At 42.9% G+C, this 27500-nt stretch overlaps 3 protein-coding genes across 6 annotated transcripts in view; 2 read left to right on the forward strand and 1 right to left on the reverse strand.

Moving 5' to 3' along the window:
- Nucleotides 1–1812, forward strand: part of LOC138973046 (mitochondrial import receptor subunit TOM40 homolog 1-like) — a 9225-nt gene extending 7413 nt beyond the window's left edge. Inside the window, exon 7 of the mRNA XM_070345704.1 lies at nt 1–1812. This exon is cut by the window's left edge and continues 1615 nt beyond it. The gene's annotated coding sequence lies outside the window, so the exon portion shown is untranslated.
- A 613-nt stretch (nt 1813–2425) lies between these two features.
- LOC138973054 (uncharacterized) lies at nt 2426–19763 on the reverse strand. Its single transcript, XM_070345709.1, has 4 exons — nt 19734–19763; nt 18398–18660; nt 9009–9169; nt 2426–5822 (listed from the first exon to the last, which is right to left on the reverse strand). The coding sequence occupies exons 2-4, from the start codon at nt 18652–18654 to the stop codon at nt 4579–4581; spliced, it is 1662 nt and encodes a 553-aa protein (XP_070201810.1). The 5' UTR covers nt 18655–18660; nt 19734–19763; the 3' UTR covers nt 2426–4578.
- A 2893-nt stretch (nt 19764–22656) lies between these two features.
- Nucleotides 22657–27500, forward strand: part of LOC138973056 (uncharacterized) — a 6197-nt gene continuing 1353 nt past the window's right edge. The window contains exons 1-3 of one of the 4 annotated variants that reach the window (XM_070345716.1): nt 22657–22771; nt 25827–25996; nt 27064–27237. In XM_070345716.1, the coding sequence (XP_070201817.1) occupies nt 25832–25996; nt 27064–27237 (339 nt within the window). In that variant the 5' untranslated portion in view covers nt 22657–22771; nt 25827–25831. The other 3 variants (XM_070345715.1, XM_070345714.1, XM_070345713.1) reach the window with 3 other exon arrangements.

Here is a 27500-nt window from a genome sequence, read left to right on the forward strand (position 1 = left end):
GATCTTTTCTCTCCTAAACCCGAAACCAAGAACAGAAAGAAACAAACATGCAAACAAATAGATGCACGTAAATTCTTAAAAGTGTCAGAAAACTAGCCTCCAAGACGAGGTTTGTAGAAGTGTTTAGGGATGAGCTAAACTAAAGGGTGGCGTCAGTGACATGTTTGTGATGTGACGTTGTGTGCACATGTATGGTTGTCAGCTTTAGCTTAGCCCTGTGAGGCAGATGAAAAAATGTTTGAAAGTGAGTTTGTATTCACGGCATTTGTCTGCTGCCACTGCCACCATGCTTTGGGGAACCTTTTTTTGTCTTCCCCTGTCTGGGTATCAATACTAATATACAATGATGATTTTGTGCTCGTTCTTTCAATATTTGTACATCCACACAGTTTAGGGTCTGCGTTGCTATGTTGTTGCATTTACTGCGCTGAGTGACTTGTATGCCTGGGCAGGAGTGTGTGTGTTTGTGTCACAAGTGGCACATGTTTTATTTGTGTCAATGAGCAGAAGGGTGTAGACACATGTTGATACATGTATAGATCATAAGGTAGATGAGTTTGCTAAGCTGTGTACAAACGATTTACAAAATGCATGTGAGAGTTGTTACTTTATTTCTTTTTTGGTTTATTTTTTAAACTGCAGTGTGATTGACTTGTAAGAATTGTGTCTTGTCAGGCAAAATTCTTTAAAAAAAATGTGTAAGTGAACGTATGTATTTGATGAAAATACTGTCGTTTTTTGAGGATGTGCTTCAGACATTGTGTCATTTTATCAACTGGTCACTTCCTTATCAGTCTTGTTCTGTAGTGGTTGTCTGGCAACAAAACATTTCTCAAACCAGATTAACATGAGGGATGTCTTTGAAAAAATGGAGTTAAACCAGCCACCTGCTTTCAGCAAAATAGAGATTTAGCCCCATGTGAGCTTTGCCGTCACCCTAAACACCCTGAAAATGTTGACTTTTTTTTCCTGTATGTGACATCATTTCCGCGGGGCTATATCGGGAGTATGCCATGCTTTCTTTTTTACTGTAACATAGCCTGCTTTACCACACTAAAAATCAAAACCATCGAACAAGCTTTGAGAAACGTTCAGTAACAGTTCTTTGTCTCTGATCTCGCTTATAAGCCATCAATAGTCTACCATCGGTGAGCTTTGATATAAATTATTTGCTAATGCTAGTTATATCATGAACAACTTCGCAATCAACTTTAGAGTGTGTTCATGTAAATGGTCAGTACTCTTTTGTTCCCTCACCAGGTCATTTGCTGTACATGTATGCATTTCATGTGAAAGCTTGAATTTGATCCGATGCATGACTGACAGACTGTACTTCAATTGTTTGCGTTTGCTCATAAATTCATCTGCGTGTACGAACTAATTGTACCTGTCTGAACGAGAAGTATGTTTCTATGTCAACTTTAACAAACATGTTCAATCGATACTGGGCATTACATTTTCTTCAGACAATAGGTACCCCCCAAATATGCCAAAATATGAATGATTTCAGAAGTTAAACTCGGAATTTGTTCATTAATTTTGCAAGGCAACTTGTGCGCTGTCTAAGCCAGTAGATTGCAGCTTGGACGGCGGGCAGAATGAATATGGGCGACTATTTGTACAGCCATCAAATTAGCAAAGTCTTTTACAGTACATTTTCTGTGTGGTTGTAAATAATCTTGGAACAGTTTGATAGTGTGATACAGGTAGTGAATTATTATGTGAAATAAAGCAGGGAGTGTGGTGTGTTTGGCTTGCCATCGTTCTGACTGATTGACAACATTAAAGATTATTATCTGGATCTTACTCAAATTTAAAGGTATTGTGTGTTCATTTTGTTGCCCTGGAATGCATATGCAAAATGCATGTGTGTAAGTCTGTACGAGCTGTGTGAAGTTTTGTCACCAGTTTTACAAGGTTTGTGTTCGGTTTTGTTGGTGAATCAGTGAATGTTGTTAGTGTTTAGTGGATGTCGACAACAAAGAAAGACTTCGGATACAAACAACAGAAAGACAATCATTAACCTTCGCCGGTGGTCGTGGGTCCGTGTGGACCCAGAAGGGTGTTTAATTGCAAATATTTTAACTAGTTGGAATTTTTTAATGAGCTTTTAAGAATGCCTCAGGCACCTAAAAAGCTCATGTCCTAAAATTTCACCGAGAAGTAATTAAAAAAACGGTAATATTTAGACTACAAACATCGTGGGGCCGTGCGGACCCATGTTTCTCAAAGAAGGAAATGAGAAGCATGGGTCCGCACAGCCCCACGATGACGTCCGTGTGTAGTTGATAACCCAGACGGGTGAAGGTTAACGGAGGTTCTGCCTACAAACAATACCACCACACAACAACCAGAATAAGTGTTAGTTTCTTATTCGTTTACTGACTCCTGTCAACAGTGGACAGATATGGGAAAAAACAAGTCCTTTTCTTTATACTGACGCTTCACTGCTTTATTTTTCAGCAAACAGCATGTCAATGGAAAAAGAGAATTTAACATGGAAAATGGTAACTGTATGCCTTTAACCAACCTGGTTTAATACGCACCTTTGACAAAAATAAAACTCAATTTGAAAAGAAACAAACAGGCATGTGAAATAATAGCACATCAAACAAATCGTTCTGAGCTGATCAGCGAACAAACAAAATCTCCAACAATAGCTGGCTCAATCCCTGAGTTTCCAGCTTATCATATTTGCAAATAACAAGAAGAGCAAACGCTCGATCGAGTCACTTTCGCAGTTCTGAATATTATATGAGGCATCAGATGGACAGGAAGAAATTGCTATTCACAACACGAGTCACGTTCACATAAAATTTGAGCCCGGTCACTTTTATAGTTTCCGAGAAAAGCCCAACGTTAAGTTGTGTGTTGCCGAACAGAAAAGGCTAGTTATCTCCCTTGTTTTTCTGATAACGTTCGTAAAAGGCTACAGATGTAAATACTTTGATGTAAAGAATAATCCTACAAAGTTTCAATCACATCCGATGAACTTTGTCAAAGATATAAAATGTCTAATTTTTCCTTTGACGCTGACCTGTGACCTTGAAAAAGGTCAACGAAACCATCGTTAAAGTGTAGAGGTCATTGGAGGTCACGACTAAACAAAATATGAGCCCGATCGCTTTGATAGTTTCCGAGAAAAGTCCAACGTTAAGGTGGTGTCTACGGCCGGCCGGCCGGACAGACGGCCGGCCGGCCGGACAGACTAACACTGACCGATTACATAGAGTCACTTTTTCTCAAGTGACTCAAAAACCCTAATAACATTCATTAAAGAAGTAGTTTGTTCTTACTGGTCACTCTCAATGCTTCACTGCCGGTTTTAACAAAACTAAAGTACGTTCAAACACAAATACAAAGAAAGAAGACAGGCCCAAATATTCAAGGTTCAGTACTGCTAGCTGCAGCAAAACAAAAGTTGGCACAAATAGTCCAGGTTCAGTACTGCCAGCTGCAGCAAAACAAAAGTTGGCCCAAATAGTCCAGGTTCAGTACTGCTAGCTGCAATAAAACAAAAGTTGGCCCAAATAGTCAAGGTTCAGGACTGCTAGCTGCAGCAAAACAAAAGTTGGCCCAAATATTCAAGGTTCAGTACTGCTAGCTGCAGCAAAACAAAAGTTATCACACAAACACAAAAATACATTCCTTCTTATTTAAGCAACCATGTTCAACATCTGAGATCTGTAAAGACTTTCACTAACCCTTTCTTTCTTTCTTTATTTGGTGTTTAACGTCGTTTTCAACTACGAAGGTTATATCGCGACGGGGAAAGGGGGGGAGATGGGATAGAGCCACTTGTTAATTGTTTCTTGTTCACAAAAGCACTAATCAAAAAATTGCTCCAGGGGCTTGCAACGTAGTACAATATATTACCTTACTGGGAGAATGCAAGTTTCCAGTACAAAGGACTTAACATTTCTTACATACTGCTTGACTAAAATCTGTACAAACATTGACTATATTCTATACAAGAAACACTTAACAAGGGTAAAACGAGAAACAGAACCTGTTAGTCGCCTCTTACGACATGCTGGGGAGCATGGGGTAAATTCCCTAACCCGCGGGGGGTAAATTCTTCCCCCTAACCCGCGGGGGGTTTCACAAAACCAAAGGCATCCTTCCACTTAGACAAATACCAACAATCAACAACCTGGCTGCTACCTATGCAGATTCATGGGTGGGACTGAAAAATGGCATCAATCCTGAAGAATTTCAAGGGGGGGGGGGGGGGGGGGGTTAGGGAGGATTTGTATAACGGAACAACCAAAAAAAAGTCACCACAGACATTATGAATCCGGATTTCCGGCATATACCGGAAGAATTCCACCCATGCAGATTAGAAATTTGTTGGTGAATTTATTTTGCAAGGGACACCAATGTCACTCAAATCGGTTAAATTCATTCATTTGGCAACACAATGTTTACTCTGCACAGGAAGCTGCCAGGCTTTTAACTTTTGGTATGTGAACAAGTGGAAGAATGCTCTGATTCTGAACATCTCTATGGAAGTGAGAATGTACCTTAAAACTAGAACTGTGAGTTAGACTAGAATTTCTGCTCAACATCATATTGTGGCTAGCACATTGCTGCCAATGCCATGACTGCCAGCATATCATCTTCTGAATCAGAGCTATCTGAATCGGAATCTGAGCTGTCCGATTCTGTCCTGGCTAATATTACTAAGGCATACGAAAGTACCACCATTATCAGGTCAGTGTCGTCCTCAATCAAACACATCAGAATAATCATCTTGAGTGATGAACTAATGCCAGAATGCGACAGCGTGGCTGCTATTAAAGCCGCTCTCGAGCTCTCCAGGCTCCTAGTCCTAGTTTCAGGTGGATGTTCAGTTGATCTACAGGCGGAAGTAGATGGTTGTTCTGCTCCGTGTGCCTTTGGCCTAGCATTCTGGGGTCTCTGTTTGGCTTGAAGTGATGTTGCCGTGGAAACTTTCTTCTGAACGCCTTTCCCATTCCCGCTTTGCTGCCCTTTCTTCCTCTTTGGTGGCGCCTTTTCTGTCCTTGGCGCTTCTTTGTTTTGTGATTTTGTCTTCTCCTTAGTGCTTGCTCCTTCTGTCTTTCTCTGCGATTGCTTGCTTGCTTCTCCTTTCTTGGTGAGAGAGTCCTCCGACTCTGTGCTTGCTTCTTGCTTAATGTTGTACAAGTCTGAGACAGGTTCCTGCTTTGGTCCCAGGAAAGATCCTTGCCCTGTTGCGACTGAACAGTTACGATGTTCATCCACATGAGCCTTGGTATGAGTAAAGACCTCCCTCTTGCCTGCATTGGTCTCATTTGGTAAGACTGATCCCAATTTCATATGTACCTCGCATGTAATTGGTTCATGCTCAACGACCACGTCAATGTCCCTGACATGTTCCAACCCGATTTTAGTGTCCGTTACAAGGTTCATGGTTGGTTCATGCTCGATGACGGCATCAGTCTCAAGCTCTGCGATTGGTTCAAGCTTAAAATGCGCAGTACCTCTGCTGTCTGTGACTGGTCCCAAAAGGCTGACAGCATCTGTTTCACTTTCAATCTCTGAGACTGGTTCCCGTTTTATGACATGACATGTTCTGCTCTCTGTGAATGGCTTCTCTCGAAAAACCGGGCTTGTCTCAAGCTCTGTGATTGGCTCATCTTTTACAATCACATTTGTTCCATCCGCTGTTATTGGCTCCTGCTTGATAAGGATAACTTTGGGTGTGTTAATACTTGGGCCTGTTGGAGCCTGGACGTTCGAGCCAAGACTTTGTTTGATCGCTGGTTCAAGTTCAGTAGTATCCTGATCCTTGGAATGTCTCTGACGCTTGCCAAGAAGAGCTGTAAATAAAAGAAACAGTTCAAAGCTTTTGTTGAGGGTGCCCGTAAGAAGATGACACATACATGTATGAATGTCCCATTTCAATCACACCACTATCTATAGGCATCCATACTATGTCTTCAGAGGAAGCGATGAAAGTATTCTCAAAACAGATACCTCAGGTATGGTAGTATTGGTACGGCACACACACAAAAACACCCAGCAGTAGCATCATTAACAGAATCCCCCTCTATCACTATCAGTGGCATTACTATCACCACTAAATTACATAAAATAGACTTGAGCTTCCAAAATTGTAAGCCTTGTGCACCACAGTATTCATTAAAGCAAATTTTATGTTTCCGTTCACATTAAAAGAGGGCAAAGTTATCATCAGTACAGGTTACGTTCATGGCAACACAGACTGTTACAGTAAGAAATTGAAAAGTCATCACATAAGAAATTTTAGGTATGGCAGTAATACTACTAGTACTAGTAGCAAGTCTTTTCTTCACGCAGCATGTGATTTTTCTTATCGGGAGTTCTCCCATTGACTTTGACAACTGCCTTACTAGTTTGAAATACAGTAGACGCCCCTACCCTTAAAGGCACAATACGCCTCCCGTAAACCATCACAGATACTGTCAGGCTTTTACACACAGTACAAACACCCTTCCATTTGAACACTCACCGAACGGGAACATCCTAGGTGCCCTACGTAAAGAGCGAGCAATTTTCAAAGAATTAATTTTTCGGATTGAGACCATCTCAATCGGACCCATCCTGAACTCAGGTCAAAAATGAGTTACTTCCCTTCAACTGGCAATAGCCGTGGAGCGATGATTGTGCGTTTTGGCGCTAGACCTAACTTTTAAAATCTAAATAATACCGTAAAGTACCTTGTAAGCGCCCAGTATCGAGTAAGCGCCCACCCCCCACTTTTAGTCCAAAACCGTGCATAGGGTATAGTACCTTGTAAGCGCCCACCCCCCACTTTGCACCATTGAAATCAGGGGTAATAAAAATTCCGCACTTGATCTGCTAGTTTTGTGAATGATTTCCCTCCGCTCTTGCAAACCATATCAAACGCCTGCAAGTCAATGATTACAAGATGCCGCGGATCAAATCGTACACCGTTGCATTTAAGCTGTCAGCTCTTGACTATTTGATTAATAACGCCAATGGAAATGTGTCGCAAACAACAAGTGAGTTTGGGGTAGATAGAAAAAGGATACGAGAATGGCGAGAGAATCGCGATACCCTGTTACGTCACCAGGCCGGAAAGGAAAAGAAGAAGCTCTCTCTCTCTCTGAGTCTCTCTGATCTCTCTCTCTCTCTCTCTCTGATCTCTCTCTCTCTCTCTCTCTCTGATTTCTCTCTCTCTCTCTGTGATCTCTCTCTCTCTCTCTCTCTCTCTCTGTGATCTCTCTCTGTGATCTCTCTCTCTGATTTCTCTCTCTCTCTCTCTCTCTCTCTCTCTCTCTCTCTCTCTCTCTCTCTCTCTCTCTCTCTCTCTCTCTCTCTCTCTCTCTCTTTCTGCCGAAAACAGTCTTTGGCCAAGTAAAATAGACAAGAAAAGGATGCGACGACATTTGTCTCCCTAAACTCTTCTAATGACAATACGAACAAGAAAAACAATGGAAGATGAAAAAAGAAAGAAGATATGATTACGAAGAGATCAAAGATCACATTTCTTACTGAAAACTGCTCGTGCATAGGGTGTAGTACCTAGTAAGCGCCCACCCCCTACTTTGGGTCGGAATTGGTGCACAGGGGGGGTGGGCGCTTACAAGGTACTTTACGGTAAATTGACAGCTTGTTACACAAACATTCTTAAATCATAAAAGAATTATTTTTTCATCAAGACAAGATCAGTACAATTCGAAGTTTTGAAAGTTTGAAAAAAGAAAAGCCCGGAAGCAGGGTCACGCAAGGTCGTGGTTTTCGTAGCAGACGACGGTTTATAAGCAGTCAAAAGCCATCGCTCGAGTTCTTATGAACCACATTCGTTTGTTTCGTGACAAGTCAGAGGTACATAATAACGTGCTATTGCAGATAAGCTCACAGCGAGCCGCATTCAAATTACAAATTGACGACTGCATTGTGAAAAGGGGAAACTGGATCACACGGGTTCACGATGGCTCAGGTGTAAGAATAGATAAACCACGCAAAAATAAATTCTTTGAAAATTGCTCGCTCTATACGTAGGGCACCAAGGATATTCCCGTTTGGTGAGCATTCAAATGGAAGGGTGTTTGTACTGTGTGTAAAAGCCTGACAGTATCGGTGATGGTTTACCGGAGGCTTACTGTGCCTTTAAACACTTCTGCTCTTTATAAAATTAAACTGACCCTGCTTTTCAGATGATCTTTTCAAAATGTGTCTTAACTCTTATGCCTTTAAATTCACCTCAACTTAAAGGCACGGTAAGCCTCCCGTAAACCATCACAGATACTGTCAGGCTTTTACACACAGTACAAACACCCTTCCATTGTGAACGCTCACCAAACGGGAACATCCTAGGTGCCCTACGTAAAGAGCGAGCAATTTTTAAAGAATTAATTTTGCGCCGATTGCTCAGAGACAATCGGACCGTGGTGCGTTTTGGCGCTAGACCTAACTTTTAACATCTAAATAATAAATTGACAGCTTGTTACACAAACATTCTTAATTCATAAAAGAATTCTTTTTTCATCAAGACAAGATCAGTACAATTCGAAGTTTTGAAAGTTTGAAAAAAGAAAAGCCCGGAAACAGGATCACGCAAGGTCGTGGTTCTCTAGCAGATGACGGTTTATAGGCATCGCCAGTTCCTCTGAACAGTCAAAAGCCATCGCTAGAGTTCTTGTGAACCACAGCCGTTTGTTTCGTGCATAGAGGTACATAATAACGTGCTATTGCAGATAGGGAGCTCACATCGAGTCGCAATCAAATAACTAACTGACGACTACATTGTGAAAAAGAGAAACTGGATCACGCGGGTTTAGGATGGCTCAGGGGTAAGATAAACCACGCAAAAATAAATTCTTTGAAAATTGCTCGCTCTTTACGGAGGGCACCTGGGATGTTCCCGTTTGGTGAGCGTTCAAATGGAAGGGTGTTTGTAATGTGTGTAAAAGCCTGACAGTATCTGTGATGGTTTACGGGAGGCTTACTCAAGTTACTGTGCCTTAAAATACCCCCTTGTTTTCTGCAATCTACTTCACCTTTTTGTTCAGTTAGGAACAGCAGTGATGGTAAGATCTCCTCCGCTACATCAATTTCAATCTTCACCTCAGAGAGACCCTGTTCAGAATTGCTTGCCATGGCGATGCCTTTGACTTCGGAATCGGACAGCAAGCTTCTCAAGTTCTGTGATCTCTGCAACCTGAAGTTGGCTGAACATCACTTTCGTGTTTCCACTGGGGCATTGGCATTTACATAGACTGACAATAACATCATGTTTTCACTTTCTGCATGCATGCAAATATAATCATGATCAAAATTAATATGAACTGAACTGCTGAAGCAAACTGGAAATTTCTCTCAACAACTTCTTTTACCTTCTTCACTCCAAATTAGCTGGCGGTTTTTCTTTGATGTAACGGCAAGGGAAGCTACTCTACACACACACAAAGGCTGGTGGGTCTATTTACCCAACCGTAGTAGAATTAAAACATAGTAAACAAGAAGAGCAAACGCTCGATCGAGTCACTTTCGCAGTTCTGAATATTATATGAGGCATCAGATGGACAGGAAGAAATTGCTATTCACAACACAATGAGTCACGTTCACATAAAATTTGAGCCCGGTCACTTTTATAGTTTCCGAGAAAAGCCCAACGTTAAGTTGTGTGTTGCCGAACAGAAAAGGCTAGTTATCTCCCTTGTTTTTCTGATAACGTTCGTAAAAGGCTACAGATGTAAATTGTCGTGTTTTTCCTTTCGTCACTCTCAGTCGCAAAGGAGACACAACGATTTGTGTAGGTTCTGTAGATTTATTAACAGCTGGAACAACGGTGACAATATCTCTCAGCACAGTGTAAGAAAGAACAAGTGCAAGACTGGTAAAGAACAACAATACGTGTGCGCAGCCCTACTTATATAGTTAATGGACATACGAGAATATTCGGGAAACATCGACACTAATCTGGTTAGATCTACACAGTTCCATCTGTTCGATGAGCGTCTACGCTTACGTCATGAGTGACTGCGCACTTAATCAAAGTAAGTTCTATAATGTTCTATATCCTTCCATTCGATTCCAGTGGTATCTAGCGATCTCCACAACACCTCCCCACCTAAACTGATGCTACTCCTGAAGCATCAACAGCAAAGTCTCTCTGTGGGTTTGCGTGTTCTCTTTGACCGTCTTGGATTGTCTGGTCCATACTCTGGAACGGATGGAGTACCTTTGGGTTTGGTCTGTCTCCGAGTTTGTGGCACAGTTTCTAAGATCTCCATGGGGTGATCTGTTACAAGTTCAGAAACAGTGTCCACTTCCTCACCAGGTTCATTGTCTTCCTCAGTGGTGTAGCGTGGCTGTAGCTGTTCCCAGTGTCGTCTCCATACTGGACCATGAGGAATGACCATGACGTTGAAGCAGCGAGTACCCAGAGACTTCTTGATGACTGCTGGTACCCATCGGGGTTGTTTGTCTCGGCGAGGTCCATGGTACAGAGCATACACAGGATCTCCGGCCTTGTACTGTCTGGTTACCTTGACGACAGCTTTCAAGTCTGGAGTCATCTGAGACTTGGATGCCTCCTTGGATTGCTTGCCCTGAGCGATGTGGGCTGGCGAGGGCAGCAGAGTGTCGATCCTTGTCCGTAACTGCCTGGAATTCAAGAGTTCACTCGGAGAGAAACCACAGGATGTCGGCGTTCTCCGGTACTGCATCAAGAACTCTTGAAGAGCACGCTTCGGTGGCAAAGAAGATTTTCTCAGTGCTTGTTTGAATGTCTGCACCAAACGTTCGGCGGCTCCATTGGTAGCAGGATGATATGGTGCCCCTGTCAGGTGCGTGATCCCCCGTTCCTTGCACCAGCTCTGAAATTCTTCAGAAGTGAAGGTCGGCGCGTTGTCAGTGACAAGTGTGTGAGGCAATCCAAAATGAGCAAAATCTTCTTCCAGCAGGTCTAGAGTGGCTCTAGAGGACGTGGATGACGTAGGATGAATGCATGGATACTTGGAGTAAGCATCCGTGATCACCAGCCAGTCTCTACCCATGAAGTTGATTGCATGGTCCAGGTGTAAGCGGCTCCACGGCTTTTCTGGTAGCATCCATGGGTGAACTGGAGGCTTGGATGGCTTGTTCTGATGTTCACCACACGAGTCACATCGTCGAGTAGCCATCTCAATAGCAGCATCGATACCGGGCCAGTAAACAGCAGTTCTTGCCAACTGTTTCATGCGTTCCATGCCGAAGTGTCCGAGATGCAGCAGATCAAGGATCTTGGACTGCAGGCTCTGTGGAATCACCACTCTCGATCCATGGACGAGGCATCCGTGGCAAATACTGAGAGAGTCCGACAACTTCCGGAACTTGTTGACATCTTCATTGATCTCAGCGTTCTTTGGTGGCCAGCCTTCACGGACGTAGCGCATCACAGTAGATATCACTGGATCTTTTCCTGACTCTTGACGGAGGATATTGGCATCCACAGGCTGGACTTGAAGACTGAGAACCTTGATGGCACACACCATGTCCATGTCTTCACCACTTTCCTCCCTGTCGAAGTCGATGTCATGTCCGTATGGCAAGCGACTAAGGGCATCTGCATTGCCATGATCCGCTGTTTTCCGGTACTCGATGGTGTAGTTAAACTGGTTCAGCCACAGGGCCCACCGAGCTAGTCTGTTAGCTGCGAGCAGTGGAGTCCCTTTCTTCGGTCCGAAAAGTGATGTCAGCGGCTTATGATCTGTCACCAGTATGAACTGACGTCCGTAGAGATACTGGTAGAACTTCCGCAAGCCAAAGATGATGGCCAGGGCTTCCTTGTGGATTTGGCTGTAGTTCCTTTCTGCAGCCGTGAGAGTCTTGGACACGTTGGCGATTGGGCGCTCGCTTCCATCTGGATAGCGATGAAATAGGACTGCTCCAATTCCAACGTTGGACGCGTCACAAGCTAGTCCCAAAGTCTTGTTTGGATCGAAGTGTACCAGAACTTGATCCGAGGAAAGCACATTTTTCAACTGTTCAAATGCTGCCTGTTCCTCATCTCCCCACTTCCAGGGGTTCGCCTTCTTCGTCAGGCGGTAGAGCGGCTCTGCCATGCTGGCCAGGTTAGGGATGAACTTCCCGTAAAACTGAACTGAGCCCAAGAAAGACTTCAAGCTTGAGACGTCCGTAGGGGCTGGCATTTTCAAAACTGCCTCGACCTTCGATCCTTTGGAGATCCCTTCGGCCGATAAGGTATGTCCAAGGTATTCCACACTGGCTTGTGCGAACTCGCACTTTTCACGACGACATCTGAGTCCTTTGTCGTTCAGACGAGTGAGCAAACGTTCCAGGTTGCTCAGGTGGTCGTTGGCGTCCTTCCCGCTGACGAGTATATCATCTTGGAAGACGGCAACACCAGGTAGATCACAGGTCAGGTTTTCCATGATCTCTTGAAAGTAACCAGGTGCTGACTTTATCCCGAAAGGAAGTCGTTGCTGCAGGAGTACCCCACGGTGAGTGCTGAGGGCTAGCTTGCGTTGACTCTCTGGTGCCAGCTTGATCTGGTTGTAGGCATCAGCAAGATCGATCTTGGTGTATCCGAATCCACCTCCTAGCTTCTGCATCAGTTCCTCTGGGAGTGGCATTGGATGACGGTGATCTTCAAGCTGATCATTGATGCCCACTGAGTAGTCACCACAGATCCGTAGCTTGGGCTTCAGGGTGCCCGAGGTTTGTGCCTTACGAATTGGTACCACTGGCGTTCCGTATTCATTGAACTGGACTGGCTTCCAGACTCCTTTGGCGATGCCTTCTTCGTAGCCTTTGGCGAGGTCATCACGAAGAGCGAAAGGTACCGGACGTGCCTTGTGAAAAACCGGCTTCGCATCAGACTTGAACTTCACGTCCAGTTCGAAGTCCTTGAGACATCCCAATTCTTGTTTGAAGAGATTTGGGAATTTATCAGACAGTCTGTGACAATCTCGTTGCAGGGCAGCATAAGGCGCGTTGGAGGTCGCTGGATGCGTAGGTTTTGCACCCTCACTCTTAGCGTGACTCTCTATGCTCCTCAGTCCTAGAGCATTGTCCACAGAAATTCCCAGAGTCTGGATTGCGTTGCGTCCTAGCAGATTCAGATGAGGGATCTTGGTGACGATGTACGGAATTGAGCTTTGCTTACCAGTCACTGGATCCTTGGTTTGGCCCATGAAAGTTCCCAGCACGGGCAGGTCGTGCTTGCTGGCAGACTCGTAACGATGTGTGACGTCATCCAGCTTCGGTTTTCCTAGTTGTCTCCAGACCGGAAGAGAAACAAAATTTCCTGTAGTTGCGGTGTCCAGTTCCATGGTGAACTGTCGGTCCTGGATTGTTATGGGTACATCCAACCTAGGAGTATCTTGGGGAACTTCACCGAGGATCGCGTTGACAAGCTCTGCTTTCGTGACTCTCTTCACGGAAGCCTGGGAATGTCGTTCCCGATTCAGATGTTGCTTTTTTCTACAGACAGCTTCCAAATGTCCTGTGACGTCACAGTATCGGCATTTGGCTTCTTTGTAGGGGCAGTCTGTTGCTTTGTGGGCCTTTCCACATCGGTAGCACTTCCTGTCTGTGGAATTAGACTGCTTGTGGTTCTTTCGTGGACCCGTAGTCTTGTTCTGGTGGACCTTGTTGACTGGCATGGTCTTGGAACCGTAGACAGTTTCCTTGGCAACCTTCGCTGCGTCTTCAGTCTCAATCGCGACTTGGACAGCACGTGCGAAATCCAGCTCTGTGTCCTTGATCTTGAATAGAGCCTTTAAGACAGCCTCATTGTTGACAGAACATATGAATCTCTGTCTCAGAGCTTCGTCTTGTGGGTTTTTGATCGAAGGAAAGTCACAGGTAGCGGCGTCTTGGCGTATGCGCGCTGCTAACTCCTGGAGAGTTTCGCCTGGCTTCCGTTTCATGTCACTCCAGAACTTGAAACGTTCTCGCACTATGAAGAGTTTCGGGTCGAACTGTTCTTTCATGAATTTGACAATTTCGTCCATTGTCAAACTGTTGATGTCCTTGGGCGGATTTTGCTGAGTAGCCAGATTTGCCAGTTGTTTGTAGACCGTAGCAGTCTGATTCGTCAAGAAAACTTGAGCCTTGCGCTGCTCCGGTACGGAGTTGGCGACCACAAACGTGCAAAATCTTGACCAGTAGTCAGGCCACAGTTCCGATGTTGCATCAAACGCAACAAAAGATGGGATTGCAGCTGCCTGTGTAGTAATGGGAAAACGTAGATTCGAAGCACTCGGATCGTCGTAGCTTTCCTCCCTGGCAGAAGCTGCGGCACCACTGAACACTTTCATCATCATCTCCATCTGGTGCATTTGTTGCTCCATATCTTCCTTGTGCTGGCGTTGCTGTTGCTCCAACTGCTCCCTTAGAAGCGTTATCAGCTGCTCTGTTTCCGTCATTTTGCAGTAATAAGTCACTCCGAATAGACAAGGGAAGTAACTGTCGGCGACGCCAGTTGTCGTGTTTTTCCTTTCGTCACTCTCAGTCGCAAAGGAGACACAACGATTTGTGTAGGTTCTGTAGATTTATTAACAGCTGGAACAACGGTGACAATATCTCTCAGCACAGTGTAAGAAAGAACAAGTGCAAGACTGGTAAAGAACAACAATACGTGTGCGCAGCCCTACTTATATAGTTAATGGACATACGAGAATATTCGGGAAACATCGACACTAATCTGGTTAGATCTACACAGTTCCATCTGTTCGATGAGCGTCTACGCTTACGTCATGAGTGACTGCGCACTTAATCAAAGTAAGTTCTATAATGTTCTATATCCTTCCATTCGATTCCAGTGGTATCTAGCGATCTCCACAACATAAATACTTTGATGTAAAGAATAATCCTACAAAGTTTCAATCACATCCGATGAACTTTGTCAAAGATATAAAATGTCTAATTTTTCCTTTGACGCTGACCTGTGACCTTGAAAAAGGTCAAAGGTCAACGAAACCATCGTTAAAGTGTAGAGGTCATTGGAGGTCACGACTAAACAAAATACGAAAAGGCTATTCTGCCGGTACCGGTGCCGGTACCGGCAAAATAACGATATGTTACGGTAGAGGCTATTTTGCCGGTAGAGGCTCTCTCTCTCTCTCTCTCTCTCTCTCTCTCTCTCTCTCTCTCTCTCTCTCTCTCTCTCTCTCTCTCTCTCTCTCTCTCGCTCTCTCTCTCTCTCTCTCTCTCTCTCTCTCTCTCTTTCTCTTTCTCTTTCTCTCATTCTTCTACAAACAATTGGAGCGTGCAGGCCATGTCGTACTCCAAGAGGATAACGGACACTTTTCCGTGACCAGTTCAGAAGGGGAAATCTGCGTGACGCCAATATCCTGTGATTGTACTTTCTACAAGTCCATGTCGCAACCGTGTCGACATATCTTCGCTGTGAGAAAGATATGCGGTCGTGATTTATTCGACACTGAATTGATTGCCCAACGGTGGACACTTGAATACTACAAACGCGGCCATCGATTCTTTCAGGCACTTTCTGACATTGTTGAAGAACGACTACCTGTGACAGTCGAAACGACGCCTCGTCCACGCATTGTCACAGCAAACAACCGATACCGGCGAGCCCTCCACCTCAGACAACAATTGGCTTCTTTAGCTGCAGAAAACAACTTTGATTTCCAAGAGAAATTGAGCGTGTTAGATTCTGTTGTAAAAATGTGGGGATCTGGAAAACATGTAGCGGTTGTGGAACTAGTGTATGATATGACAGTCGCCCAAAACCCACCACCACCAACAACAACACCACAGTCTGACGAGGAGGGTTCATCCGCACCAAGGCCTACGACGTCTCACGAAGATGGTTCATTCGCACCAAGGCCTACGACGTCTCACGAGGATGGTTCATTTGCACAAAGGCCTACGACGTCTCAAGAGGATGGTTCATTTGCACCAAGGCCTACGACGTCTCAAGAGGATGGTTCATTTGCACCAAGGCCTACGACGTCTCAAGAGGATGGTTCAGTCGCACCAAGGCCTGACGTCTCATGTAGCGGTTGTGGAACTAGTGTATGATATGACAGCCGCCCCAAACCCACTACCACCAACAACAACACCACAGCCGTCCAACACGTCTACTCGGCTGTACGGTCTTCTCTCCGCACTGTGTGTGCACTATGTGACGATGACTTGTTGAATACTCAATCTATTTCATGTGATTCATGTCTCAGATCCCTCCATCTGCAATACGCTGGAAAACGCTCAAGACCAAAAACCAGGTTCTGGTGCAGGAACTGCTATGAATGACACACACACACACACACACACACACACACACAGACAGAGAGACAGAGAGTCAGCGACAATGATCATAGAGAGAGAGAGATGTGACGATGACTTGTTGTATATTCAACGTCCGTATGTGAGATGGAGAATCCGACTAGACGTTTCACTTTACTAGCTTCAGCAGCGTCCAACCGGCAAAATAGCCTCTACCGTAACATATCGTTATTTTGCCGGTACCGGCAACGTAGCCTGTAGGCTACGTTGCCGGTACCGGCAAAATAGCCATTGCCTTAGCCAACAAAATATGAGCCCGATCGCTTTGATAGTTTCCGAGAAAAGTCCAACGTTAAGGTGGTGTCTACGGACGGACGGCCGGACGGCCGGCCGGACGGCCGGCCGGACAGACTAACACTGACCGATTACATAGAGTCACTTTTTCTCAAGTGACTCAATAAAATGGTCAAGTCTGTATGCAGCCTAATTTACATGCAAGGAAACGAAGGTTGGGATTTTTTTTGTTTAATGCAAATTAACTTCTGAGAGAAAATAACAGGTCTGAGTAGTGTGAATAATTTCAATTCCAATTAAGATACACATATGAACCCCCGTCTTCTATAATCAGTAATGTGCTGATAAAAAAAAGAACTTTTGAACTGAAAAAGAGTGTGTTGGAACATATTTGGCTTGCCACTGTTCTGGCTGAGTCACAAAAATTAATATATGGATCTCATTTGAATCTGAAGGTGTTGTGTACCTATTTCATTGTCCCGAGAGCATGAATGATTCCAAATGGAAACCGTTCATGAGCTTAGGCCTAAAAAAAAAAATAGGTGTGGTTACGGTAACCCGACCTACCCTATTTTTAGGGGCCGATCCTATAACTTTTTATTACATTTGTCACACAAAAAATTTAAAAAAAACCGAGTGCAAAAAACGCAATGAAAGCGAAAGCGCCCGTGTCGCACACTAATTCCCTGTCAAGTAGGTTTAATTTGTACACATTAGAAAAAAAAGTTTAAAAAAAAAAGTGATTGCCTACCTACCTACCCTATTTTTTTTGGCTATGTTACCGTAACCACACCTTTTTTTTTTTTTTTGCCTTACAAAATGAATTGAGCGATTCTGTGAATGAGTGATTAAAAGACAAATTCCGGAAATAACTGTCCGGTTTGTTAAAGAAGGAATACTCTTGCTTTTATTGGGAGGCAAACTTTCCACACATGCTCCCTGTTCACAAGTTTTAGACGCATAATATTATATGGGACTTTTTCAAAAAATGCACAGATTTCAGACGGACAAAACGGAGATATATCCAACATCAAAAATTTCAAAATTTTATCAGGCAAAGTTATTAAACATCCTTTTGTCTATCTTGTGCCAAAATTTGCGAGCTTAATAACAACTGCAAATGTATCTAACAATAAAAAAATATCCACTACATTTATAAAAATGTCTGTGCAGTTACCATGAACAAGTTTTATTTTTCCTACATAATTGTTTTCCAAAAGGCAAGTTTTCATATAGCAAATGCTATGCAAACCCAGTGCTAAAGAATGGATACCAAAATGTATGATTATCAATGCAATTATTTAATCCAAATTAAAACAAAATTGTCATTATCAAATGCATGTAAATGAAGTGATGTCCAAACTGATCTGTTTGCTGCCAAAATATACATATGATCATTTGAAAGTTGTTGAAACCTTTCAACTTATACCACAATTGACTGAATTTGATAAATTATTTTAAATATAGCTTTACTTTTAAAGTTTTATGCTTGGTAACAACAGGGACGTTCGGTAACTGCACGGACCCTTTGTTTGCGCATCAACCCCATTCGAGCAAAAAAACCACAGACATACGTTTAAAACTATCATTTTATATGTCTTAACTATATTTGTTGCTGTTTTCAAAGCACTGTATATTGTTTTGTGGTCTTGACTTAACAGATTGTTTTTTAAATTGCATTTTCTTCAATCATAGGTACATGTAACTGCATGGACATCTGGTAACAGCACAGACATTTTCTAGTAAAAGACACTGTGTTACTAGAAAACGAAGGGTTATTTTTGTTATGGAAATGAATTTTATATATCAGTAAAATGTTTTCGATAATTGGCCTGTTATGTAAAACGATTTTTTTATATTGTTGTGCTTGTGTGAAACAGAACCAATAGCATACCATATATTATGCATAATTTCTTCCACTTTCTCCGGTTCTTTTTGTTTCTTTCTTGTGACTCGTTTCTGCTTTCTCCACACCTTCAAAGCAGCTCTGTGTTCTCTATCGGTCATGTCTTTCACACGCTTCCTGAGGCCTTTCTCCTTGTCTTCCTTGTATCTCTCTTTTTGCTGCTTTAGGAACTTTGCTCTTGCAGCAGGGTCAGCATCTCTCCTCTCCCTGTAACGTCTTTGCTTTTCTGCTGCCGAAAGCGCCATCTTCAGCTGAACAATAATAAAGACTTTTGTAATTCCCAATGCACTATACCAGTATATAGTTGCAAAAAATTATTGTCTGCTGCCTTATGAAGTTAAAATCAACGAAAATCGTTTTACACTGCTGCATTATATTTTTTGTCAGTACAGTTACCAGTCTGTCTGTGCAGTTACCAGCAGACTACTTAGTGATCAATCTTCTTCTTGTACATACGTTACAAAATCTCAGAAAATAAGATAATAATGTGGCACCGTATCCTTACAACAACAAGGGTGTATTATTTTACTTGAAAAATAAATGGTAAAATGAATAAATAACATATTTTGAAAACTTCTCTGCAGTTACTTATATTAAGTTATATAGATCTGTGCAGTTACCAGTAAACTACTAACTGCTCTTCTTCTTGTATTATTGTTACAAGATCTCAGAAAACAAGATAATAATGTGGCACCTCATTCTTACAACAAACAGTGTGTATTTTTTGTCACTTGAAAAAAAAGTAAAATAAATAAAAAACATATTTTGACAAATTCTCTGCAGTTACTAAAAAGAGATCTGTACAATTACCTGACTCGTCAGTGCAGTTACCAGGAAACTTGTAGCAGTTCCTGAGTAAAGTAAATTACTTTATTTTGAATAAGACTCTATATAATACCTATATTTATGCTGGTTGGTTTTCCATCCTTTTTGTATAATTGGCTGTCCATAATACAGAATATAGAATAAAAATGGTATGCAATCTACAAGCATTTCAGTGCAGTTACCATGATGTCTCAGTGCAGTTACTAAATAGGTCCATGCAGTTACTTCTCTGGCAGGTAACTGCACAGAAAGTAACTGCACAGACGAATTCGTTATTTTCAAATAAAAATCACTCCCTGTCATCAAAAAAACATGGCGTCCTTGACGCCATGTGAAAGTAAATCTATGGGCGATTGAAATGCAAATTATTCAAAATGGTTTTGTTAATTAGTGTAATGGAAAACCCCAGTAACTGCACATAACTGTTAAGCTAAACATCCTTCACCTTGACCTGATGAAAATCATATTTCATTGCCTAAAAGTGATCCAATGTACCCACCTGATTGCACACAGCTGTCCGCGTCTTGGAACTCTTCTGTAAAGAAAACCACATTTGAAAAGCAGGGAGCATTCCGTTTTTACATTTAGTCAAGTTTTGACTAAATGTTTTAACGTAGAGGGGGGAATCGAGACGAGGGTCGTGGTGTATGTGCGTCTGTGTGTGTGTGTGTGTGTGTGTGTGTGTGTGTGTGTGTGTGTGTAGAGCGATTCAGACTAAACTACTGGACCGATCTTTATGAAATTTGACATGAGAGTTTCTGGGTATGATATCCTCAGACGTTTTTTTCATTTTTTTGATAAATGTCTTTGATGACGTCATAACCGGCTTTTCGTGAAAGTTGAGGCGGAACTGTCACGCCCTCATTTTCAACCAAACTGGTTGAAATTTTGGTCGGGTAATGTTCGACGAAGCCCGGACTTCGGTATTGCATTTCAGCGTGGTGGCTTAAAAATTATTTAATGACTTTGGTCATTAAAAATCTGAAAATTGTAAAAAAAAAAATTTTTTTATAAAACGATCCAAATTTACGTTTATCTTATTCTCCATCATTTGCTGATTCCAAAAACATATAAATATGTTATATTCGGATTAAAAACAAGCTCTGAAAATTAAATATATAAAAATTATTATCAAATTTTTTTTTCGAAATCAATTTAAAAACACTTTCATCTTATTCCTTGTCGGTTCCTGATTCCAAAAACATATAGATATGATATGTTTGGATTAAAAACACGCTCAGAAAGTTAAAACGAAGAGAGGTACAGAAAAGCGTGCTATCCTTCTCAGCGCAACGAATACCCCGCTCTTCTTGTCAATTCCACGGGCACTGCCTTTTTTGCCACGGGCGGTGGAGTGACGATGCTACGAGTATACGGTCTTGCTGCGTTGCGTTGCGTTCAGTTTCATTCTGTGAGTTCGACAGCTACTTGACTAAATGTTGTATTTTCGCCTTACGCGACTTGTTACATTTAGTCAAGTTTTGATTAAATGTTTTAACATAGAGGGGGGAATCGAGACGAGGGTCGTGGTGTATATGTGTATGTGTGTATGTGTGTGTGTGTGTGTATGTGTGTGTGTGTGTGTGTGTGTGTGTGTCTGTCTGTCTGTCTGTCTGTCTGTGTGTGTGTGTAGAGCGATTCAGACTAAACTACTGGGCCGATCTTTATAAAATTTGACATGAGAGTTCCTGGGTATGATATCCCCGGACGTTTTTTTCATTTTTTCGATAAATACCTTTGATGACGTCATATCCGGCTTTTTGTAAAGGTTGAGGCGGCACTGTCACACCCTCATTTTTCCATTAAATTGATTGAAATTTTGGCAAATCAATCTTCGACGAAGGCCGGGGTTTGGTATTGCATTTCAGCTTGGTGGCTTAAAAGCTAATGAGTGAGTTTGGTCATTAAAAATCGGAAACTTGTAATTAAAATTATTTTTTTATTAAACGATCCAAAAACAATTTCATCTTATTCTTCGTCATTTTCTGATTCCAAAAATATATACATATGTTATATTTGGATTAAAAACAAGCTCTGAAAATTAAAAATATAAAAATTATGATCAAAATTAAATTTCCGAAATCGTTTTAAAAACTATTTCATCTTATTCCTTGTCGGTTCCTGATTCCAAAAACATATAGATATGATATGTTTGGATTAAACACACGCTCAGAAAGTTAAAACGAAGAGAGGTACAGTAAAGCGTGCAATGAAGCACAGCGCAATCGCTACCACGCCAAACAGGCTCGTCACTTTCACTGCCGTTTTGCACTAGCGGCGGACTACGTTCAGCCGGGTTTCATTCTGTGAGTTCCACAGCTTGACTAAATGTAGTAATTTCGCCTTACGCGACTTGTTTTATTTGTGGTATAAAAAAAATAAATCTCTCTCTCTTTCTCAGGCTCGCTCACTCCCCCCCCCCCTCCCCCTCTCTCTCGGAGGCTCTTGCACACCGTCGCACACACACACACCGTGGTACACACAAGCGCGCACACGTACCACATCACTGTTACCCCCCCACACACACACGCACGCGGCACGCACGCACGCACGCACGTACATGACGGTACGCACACACACACAGTGACACTGACACGCACAAGGCACACACTCACTGCTGTGACACACACACACACACACACCGTGACACACACCGTGACACACACACACAACACACACACAAACCGTGACACACACACACACACACACATTACCAACACCCGCCACCCCCATCCCTCAATCCAGTCACGGTGACATGTGCCTGTGGTATCAACAAACCGGCAGCTCAAAAAACCCGTCAGTCTGCGCAAAGGGAGCTAACTCGCCAAATGTTTACATTGTCGACACAAACAACGCAATCTATAAAAACACTGAGTGGTGAGTGCATATTTTGCTCAGGTGTGTCAGTGCGTCAAACAGTACACGTGCACCGAGAGAGAAAATGTAAGTTTTACGCCCTCACGGCAAAGCCATTAGGGGCATGTTACACGGGAAAACCCGGCTTTGTATGAAAATAAAAAATAAAAATGCAGGGGGAGGGGGGAGGGGGGGGGGGGATGTAGACAGCTAGCTGCCGGCTGCTAGAGGAGACCTGAAGTGGGCTGGGGACCGGCCGGGGTTGGGTCGTCTTGGGTCAGTCATAGAGCTATTTGGTCTATGGGTCAGTGCTGAAATGGTTACTTTATTGGCTGTTGGCCGAACGGACACCCGGGCTTCATATTTTTGCATGCATGTATTCGTGTTTCCAAGGCCTGAGGCTTTTGCTGTGACCCTGGGATCTTTATCGTGCGCATGCGTGCACACGGGGGTGTTCGGACACCGAGGAGAATCTGCACAAAGTTGACTCTGGGACACACATCCCGCGCCGAACTTGGGGGTTGAACCCACGCTGATAGTAACAACCGGTTTCAGTAAAGCCAGCGCCTTACACGTGTACCAGCAGACAGCAATATATATATATAAAACACACCGTGCTTAGCCCGAGCCGACTGCGCATACATAGCCAGTGAGTACTCAGACGGCCTTTTCATCAGAACGGTATGTACACGTCGTGTAGTGTGTTATAATCTACCGGACTCCCCCCGACCTGCACGTTTTTTACGCTACGTAAGAAGAAGTGTGTCAGTTCAGTCACTGATGTATCTTCGCAAAAAAGAAATGTGTCCAGTAGAACGTGTATCTCCGCGAAAAGAAGTCAGTGGTACGGTGTTCACAGTCTCAGTGCTGTGACTTTCGTGTGTTGGCTTCTCAACACACTGAGTGTCACGTTGCTATAAACTGAAGGTGAGACAACAGTCTAGACCAGGTCAGTAAACAATGTGTGGATTTATGCGCTGATTTAGTGACTGACTAACTGACTGCCTGTCGGACTGCACTGACTGACTGAATGTGGATGCATTATTCTCATCGTCATTCATTTTACTATGATATTCTTTGTTTAGTCAGTGTGTGTGTGCGTGTACCACTGACAAGTCTAGGTCAAGCACTGAACGCTGGGTGTATTTATTTACTGATTCAATGTGACAATGACTGACAGAGCCTGTTAAGGCCACACACAAAAAAAGTTGTATGTTTCTGGGCATGGCTACACAAAATAGGGTATGTAGCTAGGGATTTTGTTTTTGTTTTTTTGTTTTTTGTCAGGGTAGAAAATACTGCTATACAGTGACACATTACAAAACAAATGAGACAAAAGGGATGCGGGGTTATCCCCCTTGTGTCGTCTGCCGTCTGTTACTTTCGTTTTGACGCTTTTTCTCTCTTTTTTACATTTAGTCTTTTTTTTTTACAAATGCAATAAAAAAAAAAGTCTAGGGTCGGCGGGAAAAAAACTAGGTAGGGTCGGGTGACCAGAAACATACAACTTTTTTGTTGTTGGCCTAAAGGTCTTATCATTCTAAGTGTGTCTTTCTTGTTTGTGGTGTGTGGGTGGGTGGGTGTGTACGTATACAGTACTGACTGAGTGTGTCATCGTTGCACTTACTGACGAGGGTAATTATTTTGTCTCTCTCCGTCACTGTAAGAGAAGACATGTCACTGTCAAGTATTCATCAGTTATACTTATAGAAGAGTTTAGTTGATTCAGAAATACTTGATACCAAGTCACACAGGCACACAGACAATCACGAACGCAAGTACTGACGCAGCACGCACGCACTCAGTCACGCACACACGCACTCACTCCCGCACAATGCACACACACGCACACACACGCACACACACAAACACACACACACACACAAACACACACCGGCACAAACACAACGGCACATACACGCATACACACATACACACAACGACACACACACACACACACACACACAATCAAACAAAAATCCACCACGTTTTGTACGCTTAAAAATCCGTTCGAAAATGTGCTAGATAGCCAGCGCAAGTATACCTTTTCCAGCTTATAGAAAGTTTGAATAAAATAACACGTCCACGAATTGTTTATGCGTAAAACAAAAAAACGATTCGACTGTCAAGTCTTGTCAGCAGAATTATATATTCTTCGTCGTTCGTTCGCGGGGGAGACATTTTTAGTAGGTCGTAAATGCAAGGTCTGTTCTAAGATTGTCAAGACGAAATTGATGGTTCGTTTTCACTTTGCATCGTTTGATCTCAATCAGTGTTTGCAAGTCCTGCTGTCGACCTATTCCGTTCTGGCGTGGGGCTTCTGTTTTCGCTTGCCTGCGTATGTGCGGCGTGCAGTGTGAATGGAGCACCTTTTTAAGTCTAACAGTGATTAATGGTTTAGTTATCTTTAACTATTTCCGTGGTGACAGAAAAATGACTTTTCATTAATTTGCTCTTTGGAGCAGATAAAGACAGAAAGAAATGTGCGTCTTGTTAAATAGATACCCGAATCAGTTTATAAATGAATGATAATTAATCACAAGGAAGTAAATGATACTTTGAGAGATAACATGACAATCATATCGAGAACTTTCGCGTCTTGGGTTTGAATCCCGCACGAGGTAAACTGGTGTGCGTGAATCTATATAAACAAATTTCTGTCATACATCATAGTACCGTTCTAATAACTTACCACTATTGTTTTGGTTTTAATTCTGATCGGGAATCTTTCGTTTTGTCTATAATGAAACGTTTCATAAGCGAACCCATGATTCTAAATAATAGACAATTGGTGTGTTTTTCTTCCAAGTTTGTTCTTTCTTTTTACATTTAGTCAAGTTTTGACTAAATGTTATAACATAGAGGGGGAATTGAGACGAGGGTCGTGGTGTGTGTGTGTCAGTGTGTGCGTATTGTGTGTGTAGAGCGATTCAGAGTAAACTACTGGACCGATCTTTATGACATTTTACATGAGAGTTCCTGGGCATGATATCCGCAGACATGTTTTTTATTTTTTTGGATAAATGTCTTTGATGACGTCATATCCGGCTTTTTGTAAAAGTTGAGGCGGCACTGTCACACCCTCATTTTTCAATCAAATTGAATGAAATTTTGGCAAAGCAATCTTCGACGAAGGCCGGACTTTGGTATTGCATTTCAGCTTGGAGGCTTAAATATTAATTAATGACTTTGGTCATTAAAAATCTGAAAATTGTAATTAAAAATATTTTTTTATAAAACGATCCAAATTTACGTTCATCTTATTCCTAATCATTTTCTGATTCCAAAAACATATAAATATGTTATATTTGGATTACAAACAAGCTCTGAAAATTAAAAATATAAAAATGATGATTAAAATTAAATTTCCGAAATCGATTTTAAAAACATCGTCATCTTATTCCTTGTCGGTTCCTGATTCCAAAAACAAATATAGATGTGATATGTTTGGATTAAAAACACGCTCAGAAAGTTAAAACGAAGAGAGGTACAGAAAAGCGTGCTATGCAACACAGCGCAACCACTACCGCGCTAAACAGGCTCATCAATTTCACTGAGTTTTGCGGCACGAGCGGCGGACTACAGTCATTGTGAACAAATGCAGTGCGTTCAGTTTCATTCTGTGAGTTCCACAGCTTGACTAAATGTAGTAATTTCGCCTTACGCGTCTTGTTTTCTTTCAGGTACACCAAACCGCTTCAACCACATCACACTCATCCCCACAAACAACACACAGAGAGAATGGCAGAAGACCACGACCACATCATCGGCAAAGAGTTCCAGGCGTTCTGGAAGGCGGGTCTACAGGGCAGGGACTACCTGGAGGAGTCCGCTGTGGTGTGCTACCTCGACCTGGATCTGGAGAACACCACGCTCACCAGGGTCTTCTACCGCTCACCTGAACAGGTAGGGTAAGGTAGGGTTCGGGTATGGTTGAAGGTACGGGTAAGGTAGGGGAGTGGAGGGGAGGATAGGGTATTAGGAGGTAAGGGTAGGGTGAGTTGAGGGTAAGATAAGATAGGGTTAGGTGAGGTATGTTGATGCAAAGACCCCCCCGCGGGTTAGGGGGAGTCCCATATTGGTTGGGACGAGAAAGAATTTACCCGATGCTCCCCAGCATGTCGTAAGAGGCGACTGACGGATTCTGTTTCTCCTTTTACCATTGCTAAGTGTTTCTTGTATAGAATATAGTCATTTTTTGTAAAGATTTTAGTCAAGCAGTATGTAAGAAATGTTAAGTCCTTTGTACTGGAAACTTGCATTCTCCCAGTAAGGTAATACATTGTACTACGCTGCAAGCACCTGGAGCAAATTTTTGATTAGTGCTTTTGTGAACAAGAAACAATTGACAAGTGGCTCTATCCCATCTCCCCCCTTTCCCCGTCGCGATATAACCTTCGTGGTTGAAAACGACGTTAAACACCAAATAAAGAAAGAAAGTTGAGGTAAAGTTAGTGTAAGGTAAGGGCAAAGTGAGGAATAGTGTGGTTAAGTTAGGATAGGGTAGAATAGGGTAAGGTGAGGTAAGGGTATGGTAGGATAGGGCGGGTGAAGGTAGAGTAAGGTAGGGATGGTAAGGGTAAGGTATGGTAAGGGTAAGGTAAGGATAGGGTCAGGTTTGAGGTATGGAGAGGTAAGAGTAATGTTAGGTACGGTAGGGAAAGGTACGCTAGGGTAGGGTAAGGTAAGGGTAGTGTAAGGTAAAGGAAGTTCAGGTAAGGTTATGATAAAGTAAGGTATGGTAAGGTTAGATAAGGGTAGTGTAAAGTTAATAAAGGTACTACCAGTCTAGTCTTAGGTAAAGGAAGTTAAAGTAAGGTAAGATAAGGTAAGGTATGGTAAGGGCAGAGTGGGTTGTTGGTTTGTATCGTCGTTACAGCCTTTCTTGGACCGTAGGGTAAGGTAAGGTAAGGTCAGGTCAGGTCAGGTATTTTATCTCACCTTATCTGCTCTTACTTCAACTTACCTTACAGGGCTCCGAGCGAGCCGAGGACGACATGATCGACTGGTTCTACGAGGAGCAGCTGATCCAGAAGTTCGACATCATCGACGTCAAGCTGTACATGAATTACTCGCCGCTCAGGCTGACCGTGGACGGGCTGCAGAAGGTCGCCAACAACCTCAAGGACATGGGCAAGGAAGTCAAGGTGTGTGTGTTGTGGGTTTAGGGATGGGAGGGAAAGGAGCGTGGGGGAGTGTGGATGGGTGGTATGCCTGGTGGGGGAAGTGATGTCGTCATGGATTCCTGGATGGATAAAGTTGGGGGTGGGGGAGGGGGGTTGGCTGGCATGGGGAGTGGGTTTTGTGTGTGTGTGTGTGTGTGTGTATATGTGTGTGTACATGTGTGTGTGTGTGTGTGCGCATGTATGTGTGCGTGCGTGTGTGTGTGTGTGTGTGTGTGTGCGTGCGT

Source organism: Littorina saxatilis, linkage group LG8 (genome assembly GCF_037325665.1).
Source record: "Littorina saxatilis isolate snail1 linkage group LG8, US_GU_Lsax_2.0, whole genome shotgun sequence".
NCBI classification, from domain to species: Eukaryota; Metazoa; Mollusca; class Gastropoda; order Littorinimorpha; family Littorinidae; genus Littorina; species Littorina saxatilis.